Source organism: Vicia villosa, unplaced genomic scaffold (assembly GCF_029867415.1).
Source record: "Vicia villosa cultivar HV-30 ecotype Madison, WI unplaced genomic scaffold, Vvil1.0 ctg.000273F_1_1_2_unsc, whole genome shotgun sequence".
NCBI classification, from domain to species: domain Eukaryota; kingdom Viridiplantae; phylum Streptophyta; class Magnoliopsida; order Fabales; family Fabaceae; genus Vicia; species Vicia villosa.
Window position 1 is genome coordinate 38395 of NW_026705114.1, and position 11607 is coordinate 50001.

General features: G+C 35.9%; 1 protein-coding gene across 1 annotated transcript; it reads right to left on the minus strand.

Annotated features, from left to right (window-relative positions):
* Positions 1 to 7144: 7144 nt before the first annotated feature.
* Positions 7145 to 11601, minus strand: LOC131626177 (rab GTPase-activating protein 22-like). Its single transcript, XM_058897008.1, has 5 exons — positions 11168 to 11601; positions 9563 to 9698; positions 9423 to 9472; positions 8966 to 9019; positions 7145 to 8824 (listed from the first exon to the last, which is right to left on the minus strand). Exons 1-5 carry the CDS (start codon positions 11314 to 11316, stop codon positions 7573 to 7575), a joined length of 1641 nt encoding a protein of 546 aa, XP_058752991.1. The 5' UTR covers positions 11317 to 11601; the 3' UTR covers positions 7145 to 7572.
* Between the last annotated feature and the right edge of the window lie 6 nt (positions 11602 to 11607).

The following is an 11607-nucleotide window of genomic DNA, read 5'->3' on the forward strand; positions in this document are numbered from 1 at the left end:
TTGAGTATGATGAATATGTTGATGAAATTGTGCTAATTTGATGAACTTAGGGACTAATCTGTGAGTAATTGATGTAATACACATAGTTTAAAGTATACATGTTGATGTCTGTGTGATTTGGGTGGTTTGGGGTTGAAATCAGAGCTTTGGAAGAACTTTAATGATGAAAAATCGCATTTTTGATCTTGCAGTTCTGCCCTCGCTTAGCGAAGAAGGGTCTCGCTCGGCGAGATTATCAGTGTGAGTGTATGTTTCTGGTTTTGGACTCTCACCTAGCGAGCTATGGTTGCGCTTAGCGAGAGCTCGCCTAGCGAGTTGCATGGTCGCTTAGTGAGCGGTGACAGTGTTGGTTGTTTTTTATTCCAACGACTTTTGGTTGTTATTTTGTTGTGTTTAATTATTTGTGTGAATATTGCATGGAGGTAAGAGTATCTGATGATGAATACTTGTATGATTTTATATTGATGAGTTATACTTACATATCATACTTGTCATGTCGAGATGGTGACCTTATAATGTGAGATGTTTACTGTTTGAAGAAGAATCAATGGTGATTGTGGCACCTGTTTGCTTTTGTTGTATGTCATGCATCATGTGTGCTGATGTTAGAAATGATAAGTCGTTGATTTAGAATAGGGGGTCAGTGATGAGTTTGGGTTCGAAGGAGAACCGGGTTTGAATAGGAATGTCAACGGGGCAGGGAATGTTCGGGATGCCTCCCCGCTCCTCACCCCCATATTCTTCCCTCGTCCCCATCCCCATTCCCCGCGACGGGGAAATATTTCCTCTCATCCCCATCCCCACAGAGATCCACGGATATCAAAATTTAAAAAAAAAAAACCTTTACTATTTGATCAAAATTGTATATTATTTCATTATTTTTCTTCTTTTTTTTTAGAAAAACAAAAAAAAAAGCAAAAGCACTTTCTGTTTCTAATTTTTTTCTGTAAAAAAATAAATATTCAACCGAACGTGTTGCTACAATGCATGCCCTTGTACAACCATGATGTAATGCGACAATACATAACCAAAAACACAATAATAATCTCCATCAAGTATGTATGTCCATCTATTCTAAGAAAAATCTTGCGTTAATTTACTGCTACATTACCACAGTTGTCTAGCACAAGTGATTGATTATGCGTGAGTGTGGAACAAAAATAGATACATTATACATTATATAATACATTATTATATTTTTTTTTAAACAATACATTACATTATACAATAAAACAAAACAAAAATGATTCATCCACTAATGACTCTTCATTTTCTAATACATAACAATCATGTAAAATTATATGATTATATATTAAATAATATATAAAATATAAATAATATGTTCGGGTCGGGGAATCCACGGAGCGGGGGATACCTTTCCAATCCCCGCCCCAAAGTGACACCAGAGAAACTTTTCCCTCCATCTTCATCCCCACGGAGGAAAAAATATCCAACTTTGGAGCTCCAAACAGATAATCTCCACGGAGATCCCCGTTAGCAGATACAAATTGACATTTCTAGGTTTGAAGGGGAACCAGTAATAAATGGAAGAAATTAATAATACAACTTTGATGTCCACAAATAGTACCGCATACATTGGAGTCAAAGTGTTGGTCACATACATCTATATTAGTATTGTGAATTGATTATTGTCATTGTGTATAAGTTATGTGTTTGATCACTGGATTTAATATGCTACCCTTACTATCTTTTGCACCACTAATATATTTTGAGCAGATTCTCACCCCTATTTGTTTTGTCTGTGGTGTATGTACTCTCTTGGAGTACATATAATTAAATAGAGGGGTATCCACTGATTGAGTTGGAGGATGACATTGAGCCTATTCATTTATTTATTGCTTTTCACGTTATTTAGTTTCTGTTGGTGCTCTGAACTGTAACACTAAATTTGGGACGTTTTATCGTTGTTTTTGAGTTCATAATTAAATTATTTAAGGATAAAGCTAACATGTGCCCCAATGGCACATGTTAAGAAATCTAAAAATAAAATATTTGTATTGAAAAACGTAATAAATATATTAATTATCAACTTTTAATTAAAATAATGCACAATTTCTAAGATTTTTTTTTATATTGAGCCCTTAAGGCACATGTTAGCATTACTCATTATTTAATTAATCAAGTACTTTATTGTATTAAGACAATTTAAAGTATATTTATTGTTGAGTTTTGTTGTTGTCTTATGTTTTATTTTTAAGAGTTTGTTGTTGAGAATGTGTAACACCTTTTAGAGAATTAATTGTGTATCTTTTATAAATAAATATGAATTTTTCTTTAGCCACCTCCCTATGGGGGTCACCCCCAGCGAAAAACCAAAACTACCCCTGCTTCGGAAATGAACTTCCGAAGCGCTTTTTTTTTGAATTTTTTTTGTCTTCGGAAATGAACCTCCGAAAATGTCAAAACCGTTAATATTTTCGGAAGTTCATTTCCGAAAATATTTCTGCATATACAAATTTCCCTCCTTCACTATTTCATCATTTTTCTCCAACACTTTTCCAAACCCTCTCCATAACCCAATCAATCTCCATCCATTTTTCGTCCTAAAATCAAGTTTCAAACCGTTGATCACGTTAAAGGGAGCATAGAAGCTACAATTTCAGGTAAACATCACTTATTTCATTCCCTATTTCACTACATTGATTCAACAAAATTCTGCTGAACACTGATATAATTCGGAAGTTCATTTCCGAAATATGTTACCTAACATATTTCGGAAATGAACTTCCGAAAATAGGCCTGGCAGTAAAAAAAAACAGTTTTGGCCAACTTTTGATAATTTATTCATTTGTTAGGCCGGCTACTTGTTGTCAATGGACCGCACATCGTTCAAATGAGGCGGAGACTTGGCCGGATCCTTTTGTTTCAAGAATGGCGGAGTTTGAAGAAATGATGAGCCAAGAGCGCGAGCAAAATAGAGAGCGGTCGAAGAATGAGCCTATTTTGGACTTAGGATCCACCGATTGGTTCGGTGAATTTTAGTTTGTTCCGGATCGTTTTTTGTATGTATTGTTGTTTATCATGTAAAATCGGACCGATTCAATACATTTATAATATAATTATGTTTTATGACTTGCTTGGCTAATTTATGGTTAATGTCAATTCCATATGTTCAATTTAGACAACACACTAAGCAATCAACAAAATGCAAAATTTATGTCTGTTTCTGCATAATTCGGAAATGAACTTCCGAAATATGCTAGTCTGCCTCCTATTTTCGGAAGTTCATTTTTGAAATGTCCCCTGAGGCAGGATAAGGTTTGTTAGGCCATCAATGCTCCAATAAGTCTATAAATACACACTCTTCTTCATCCTCTCCACACCACAAAACACAAATGACACAAACCTACCCCCACCTAGCATTCGTCTACTTTGAAACCGGCTACCCGATGCCGTTCCAATTTCGCTTCTCGCGCGACACGCCTTTTGCGGAGTTGATACCGTCGCTCAACACGCTTTTGCACTATCCCGAGAATCGAAAGGTTGTCAAGCTCGAGTACCGCTCGCCATCGCTTAACGACGAGGGAGGCATTAAGTTCACACCTTTTGAGATCAAGAACGACGAAGATTTGGCGGTTTTGTGGACAACGTTCGACCGATTTTCTTCGAAAGGCCCGATCGAGTTGGACGCGAAACTTCAAAGATCGGCGGACGATGTTATCAAAATGTTAACTCATCCCCACCTACCTGTGATCAACAATATGTAACTTTAATTATATGTAATATTATCGTTGTAATCTTCACTCGATTAAATAAAGCGAATTGTTGTTGTTTTTCATTTTCTTCTGTCCAGGCATATTTTCGGAAGTTCATTTCCGAATTCCCCAAGGGGGGTGCGTTCGGAGATGAACTTCCGAAACACCACATTTTCTGAAAAAGTAACTTTATTTCGGAGATGCATCTCCGAAATCAATATTTTATATTAAAAAAAACACGTTTTCGGAGATGCATTTCCGAAAACACCTTTTTTAAGAAAAAAAATACAGTTTCGAAAATGAACTTCCGAAACAAGGGGTATTGTAGTAAATTCACCAGGGGTGGGCAAGAAGGTTGGGAGGTGGGTGAAGAAATTATCATAAATATTTTGGGGTTTTAAGGTGTTACATGGTGCATATATGGTGAATATGAAAGTGCACCTCCAAATTAATTTTTGACAAAAACAAAAGTGCGATGGGCTGACAAAAAGAGAAATGTGATGGCTCATTTACACATGTATTCATTGTGAAATAGATGCGTTTGAAAATACATCTTTAAATTCATAGAAATACTTTTAAATTGTTCATACGATGCTTCTCCACTACTTAGAGTGAGAAAAATAATCCCTTATTTTTAGCTAACCAGACTTAAATTTGACAATACCTACTTAAATTTGACAATACCTAACTCCTACGAGAGCGAGCCTGCTCTCACCCCTACCTAATCATTCAAAATCCATCTTGCCGAGTAATTTTTTTAAATTTGTAGAATTTTGAATACTAATAAACTTTATTCAGTAGAAATCTCATTATAAATAGCATTATATTTAAGAAACGCTGCATTTTGAATTGATCCAAAATTTAGACGAATTGGAAAATTTCTTCACCCACCTCCCAACCTTCTTGCCCACCCCTGGTGAATTTACCACAATACCCCTTGTTTCGGAAGTTCATTTCCGAAACTGTACTTTTTTTCTTAAAAAAGGTGTTTTCGGAAATGCATCTCCGAAAACGTGTTTTTTTTAATATAAAATATTGATTTCGGAGATGCATCTCCGAAATAAAGTTACTTTTTCAGAAAATGTGGTGTTTCGGAAGTTCATCTCCGGACGCACCCCCCTTGGGGAATTCGGAAATGAACTTCCGAAAATATGTCTTGACAGAAGAAAATGAAAAACAACAACAATTCGCTTTATTTAATCGGGTGAAGATTACAACGATAATATTACATATAATTAAAGTTACATATTGTTGATCACAGGTAGGTGGGGATGAGTCAACATTTTGATTATGCATTCCACAAATTACGGTTAGCCGCCACAAATCATCAACCCTCCGAGTGGCACGCAACTTAAAGGGACACCCGCACTTTCTCGACCCCGTGTCCTCGTGTTTTAGCACCCGGTTTGATTGTACATAACTACCACCCCGTTCGCAATTCAAAACAACGAAAGCTTTCCGCCTACTATTTCCGTTGTCCGACCTTAAAATAACAATTGCAAATCCATTTTTGTTAGCTTACTTCCGAACCCAATCAAGCAATTGTTCGCGATCGCCGAAGCTCCGATCAATTGTAAAATGTTGTTGAACATCGACCGCATTGATCATAGGAGTAACGTCAATAACCGGATCGTTATTATCGTTGACAATTTCTGGAACTAATACTCCATCGTCTTGCACAATGTTGTCCGGATGCACCATACCTAACAAATGAATAAATTATCAAAAGTTGGCCAAAACTGTTTTTTTTTACTGCCAGGCCTATTTTCGGAAGTTCATTTCCGAAATATGTTAGGTAACATATTTCGGAAATGAACTTCCGAATTATATCAGTGTTCAGCAGAATTTTGTTGAATCAATGTAGTGAAATAGGGAATGAAATAAGTGATGTTTACCTGAAATTATAGCTTTCTATGCTCCCTTTAACGTGATCAACGGTTTGAAACTTGATTTTAGGACGAAAAATGGATGGAGATTGATTGGGTTTTGTAGAGGGTTTGGAAAAGTGTTGGAGAAAAATGATGAAATAGTGAAGGAGGGAAATTTGTATATGCAGAAATATTTTCGGAAATGAACTTCCGAAAATATTAACGGTTTTGACATCTTCGGAAGTTCATTTCCGAAGACAAAAAAAATTCAAAAAAAAAAGCGCTTCGGAAGTTCATTTCCGAAGCAGGGGTAGTTTTAGTTTTTCGCTGGGGGTCACCCCCATAGGGAGGTGGCTAAAGAAAAAATAGACGAATTTTGATACTGGGAGGGAAAGACAAACTTGTACGACTTCATCTGAATTTTTCAGCTTGAAACATTTCTCAAATCAAAGTTATCAGATTTCATATTTAAAATCAATTTGATTGCTTTTGATAATTTACATTTTACCATGTGAATGCAAATTTGATAATCTACTTAGAATTTAATTATTAAAAAAAAACTTTATGATAAGTATAAAATATTTGATTTTTATTTAAATTTTTAAAAAAATAATAGAATTGAATATTTATGATGTAATGATTAGAGCTGTCAAAATGGACTCGGCCCATGAGCCCTATATTTTATCGTGGGCCGGGACATAGAAAACTTTTAAAAAACACAACCCTATCTTTTTGGGTCGGTCCACCGGACTTATCTTTTTCATGGGCCGGACTGGCCAAACGGATTTTCGAGCTGGCCCATTAAAAATAAAATTTTAAAATAGTTTTAGTTAATTTTGAAAAAAAAAATATTGAGTTAAGGTATAATTGCATAAGAGTATTTCAATTGAAAAAGAAAAAATAAAGAGAATAAATATATGTTTTAAGATAATATGGTTAAAGAAATACTTGTGAGATAAAGATATATTTTAATAAATTTTAGAGATAATATTCAGCTTCTCTTTACTTTTACATAAAAATCTTAATGGGATTCGAATATATGAATGTTGATTTGATTAATATTTTAAATATCACTTAATTAAGTTATTAAGTTTATCATTACTTTCTATTTATATTATGTAGCTTTTATCCATTACATCATTTTTATAAATTTATAACTGAGTCGTACTCATTTTTGGCAGCCCATGAAGTAATCGGACCCACCCACTTCAACCTCTACGACTCATTTTTGGCAGCCCATGAAGTAATCGGACCCACCCACTTCAACCTCTACGACTCATTTTTGGCAGCCCATGAAGTAATCGGACCCACCCACTTCAACCTCTTTATATGTTTTAGCCCCCGAGCCGACCCATTTGACAGCTCTAGTAATACTAATGCATATCAATTAAACTCCTCTATTTAAGTTTAGGGGCGGATGTACATACATTAAGTTCACAAACTTTGATCTTTCGTTGATGTTAAACACTTCAAAAGTATGCGGTCGTTAGTTTGCAACCTAGATCAATTAAATAATCCTGTTATATCAACTAAACTCTATGTACCTACTCAGTCAGCATCTAAAAATTCAAGAGTTCAGATTCAGTCAAAAAGGACAACACTCTTAGATGTCGAGTAAATCTCAGTCTCTTCTACTATAGGTTACACGCACCTACCTACCTACTTTAGGTAAAGGTGCTCCGAAGCGTGTCTCAAATCAGAATTGAAATCAAAAGGAAGAAAATGGTGGAGACCAAAAGAGATGAAAAAAAAAAGAAATAATAAACATAACATGTAAATCTAACCAACTTCATTTTCCCACATTTGCCAGCACTATTGAAACTAAAGATTGTAAATAAGCAGTGGAAAGTTTCAGCAAGCAGCAAGATTCATTTTAATAAACCCAGCATTTGCGGTGCTTATTGTAGGCGCAAGAGGAGATATCCAGCAGCCTGAACTAAAGATCTTTCGAAGACAATATAATAAAGTAGTTTATGTATCCACTGCAGTCATTGGAACGATGCCTCTATTTTCATTTTATCATGAAGGGTGACCACCAAGTTATGGGCATCATCCAGGAGTTTCCAAACATCAAGGTGTCCTGCCATGCCATTGCATTCCTTAATAATCTCGTCCATGCTGCTATACTTCTCAAGAATTAATTTCCTTCTCTGTAACACTGAGGCCGCTATTGCAAAAAGCAACAAGTCATCTGTTGGCGGAGCACGCTGCCTAATTCTGTTCCAGGCAGATTTCCCAATACCAGATCTGATGGCAGCTTGATCTGCCCACATTACTTCCCAAAGACAAAGAGTTTGTTCAAATGTCAACTCCCTTCTAAACAATACCACCACCATCCTATACACAAAAAAGCAATCCTCGGCCTGGAGCTTTTGCAAGTGCTTAAACAGGTGGGAATCCTTAAACTTGATTATTTTTGCAACTATATCAAGTTGCCTTCTAATACCCACCTCATCAAGCCTGAAATTCTGCCTAGCTTTCTTCATAAATCCAACAAAACACCAGAATGCCTCGTGATCTTCTGATATAACACTAATTATAGGAGATAACAGATCGCTCATACCCTGGCAGTAGCCAATTTCAGGGTCGAATAGTGCATATGCTTCAAGAATAGCAACCAATCGAGCAGCATGGAAGATTCTGCCAGCATCTAGGTGACCATAATCCTTTAAACCAACTGCCTCAGCAGATCGATGTGCTCTGCTTTCATGTACAACAGCTTGGGAGGGAGAGAATGGCATCCATTCTGCATTGGCACGTACTGCATCAAGTCGGATGATCCGTTGCCAGGTGGCAAAGTCTTCACTACTTCGTAGTTTTGAAGTGCCGTTCATTTGTGAGGGAGAAGAATTTTCCTTGGAAGTTGTCTCGGCGTTGTTCTCTGCCAGGGCATCATCAGAAGGAAATGTTTGAGTTACTCCAGGACTTTCTGAGGAATCTGAGTCAGTGGAATCTGAATCGAGGGCAGAGGCATCAGCATAGCTGCTGTTGGGAACATCATCTCCTTCCAACAGGGAAACGGATGGATCATCTGAATATTCAAAATCTGGACTCTGCTCCCCACTGGAAAGGGATTCTCTGGCACTTGCTGCATCTTCAGAACTAGGAGAACCAGAATCTTGAACAAGACTCACACCATCTCCGTCATAGCTGATTTCACCTATTTCAAAGAACTTAAAGCTCCCACTATTGGAATTTAACAACTGCCGGCATTGTCTACGGAGTTTCTCATACTTCTTTCTGTGTTTAAAGATTTAGAATAAAAATAACAGTATGTTAAAGTGAACAAAAGGAAAAGGTGAAGAGCAAACAAATGAAGTCTTAGAGACTGGCAAAAAATGATGAATCGAGCATGGGTTGCATATAAACTTGTATGCTTACCTATTTTGAGTTCGTATAGCATCTCTTTTTTCTTTGGTAGTGTCCAAGTCATACCTGTTTAAATGAAAGAGTAATCAGTAGCCATATAAAAGTTTGTCTAGATGAATGAAAATAACAAGGGAAAACGGGGAATAAATTCAAATAACACATAAAATATAATAAATGACAAGGTAGGTAATCAATATCCATCTGGATGTATAACATGAAGAAAAAAATAGAGATATTAAAAATAATCCAGTTCATTCCACACGAATCATGAATAACAGACACTTTGAATTACAAAAAAAAAAAAAAGAGTATTTAAAGTTCAAATATTCATGGGAAGCTTAAAGTTTTGCTTCATGTGTATGCCATCTTTAGACAATGTGTTTGTTTAAAAATTCATGCTTCTTAGATTTCATGTATGCACCAAAATAAATAAACACCATTTAGAAGTGAACCATGATCGAATGCTTACACTCCAAGTAGGAAAGGCCAAACTTCAGCTCTTATACTAGGATCAACACCCTGCATCAGACATTCATAACATAATAAATATCAAAAGGAACCACCAAAAACACAAAATTGAAGTTTAAACAGATAAATTAGAAAACTCACTCCGCTACGAACTCTTTTCAGGAACTTAAGTCCACCATCGCGAATTTTCCCGTCATGGGTAAACAAGTTTTTCCATTGTTGAGGAGAAAGGACGCGTTTTCTCTTCCGGCGTGACCATGGTGATTTAAGACGACCTCTGAAATTGTTACAGATAATTACTCATTATTACTGCTCTAATGTAAATATGTTTTAGAACATAGAATAGGCAGAAAACAATCATTTATGACATTTAGTCGACTTAAAAAGTACACAGAAAATATAATATTACATTTTAAAAGCATATAATAATGCTTTGGTGGAATTGATATACTTGCCCAAGCAAAACGTGACTTTCTTCACTCCCAATGGAAAAAATGGTCAAACATACACATATTTAGTATTTAGAAACCCATGTGCATTACCATTCTGTGACAGATTTCACACATTTATCATTTCATTACATTCATGGATTCCAGAGAAATATGTTTTAATGTCAAACTATCTTTTTTCCATAACGTTAAAAGGATTAAATGCATTCAAGTCCTCCGGTAACATAGACAATATTGTAATATGACGCTATATATGAACATATGGAAACAAACTACAGGTGCGTTTGAATTGGCTTATAAATCGGCATAGATAAGAATTTGACATAGTATTTGAAAAAGCTTATGGAAACAGAATTAACTTATCAATGAGGGATGAACCAAACTATTCCAAGTAAAAACTTATGTGATGTAACTTAAAGGAAAAAGATGTGAAGTATACAGAAATTGTTGAAAACTTGAGACACATCAACATAGCTCGGATAAGCCTCCAGAAAACATCTAGATTATTACAGCCTAAAGAATTGTAACGCTTGATACGGCGTGTTATTTAACATACCGCACGTATGATAAGTGTATTTCCTTAAATCAAGTTAGATGCCAGAGATTGGATTAAGTCCAGAAAAAAAAAATTCCTCAGTCTCAAAATGAGCATACTCACTTAAATATGCTTCAAGCATAGATCTTCCATCTTGCTTACGAAGATCTACACAAAATACTAAGCTAGAAAAAGGGTTTTGGCATTCAATAAAGATCACAATCAAGTTACATTTTCCATAACCATGGTGATTTATGGATAAGTTGATTTGACATGACTCAAGAGATATAGGAATCCGAGGATAAAAATTCCAAAACAAGAGGAAAGGAACTTGAGATTGAAGAAACCTCCTCTCCTACACACAAAAAGACAGAAATCGCCTTACATAAACCAAAATAGAGATCTGTCTCCCTCTACCTATCTCGTCCTTTTCAGCCTTCCTGTTCCTTTCACACAAAATCAAAAAATTGTTTTGTTTTTTTCATTCATAAAAAGCATTGCAATTTCAAAAATCAATCACTCTACACACGCAGACTAAAATGAAAACGAATAGATAGAGCCAAATTAGAAAGCACAAAGCACATAAATGGCAAAAACATTTATTCTGATCAACCTAGCTTACACTAATAGCAGGATCGGTGAAATCCAAAATTAGAGATCTGGCACGAAATAAACAGAACAGGATAATATAAATCTTAGAACAGAAAAAAAATGAGAAAGTAAAATCAAGTGAGAGCAAAAGGAGGGAGAAGAAGAACTCACCGATCAGAGGATGAACAAGAAGCTGGTGAAGAAGAAGTAACAACAAATAGAACCGAACGCAAATGGATCCATGATGAGGACGATGATGATGAAGGAGAGGAGTTATTCGAAGACGAAGATGAATTGTTACTTCGTTTAAGGGGATTCATCTATAAATTCCTTGTATAAGCACTTTTTTTTTGTACCTTTTCTAGTGTAACGAAATCGGAATCGAAATCGAAAACAAAATCATCTATGCCTGAGTGAGAGAGTGAAGGATTGAGCTAGGGTTTTTGCGATTGCGATTGCGATTGAGATGAATCGTTCATTTGAGGGGACTTTGATATTTTACCTAGTAGCACCATAGAAGAAGAGAAAAGCGACGAGAGAGATGCCGCCGGCGAAGGCCGTGAAGAGAATCGGCGCAGTGGAAAGCGCAGTGATGAAGGAGAAGTTGGCGG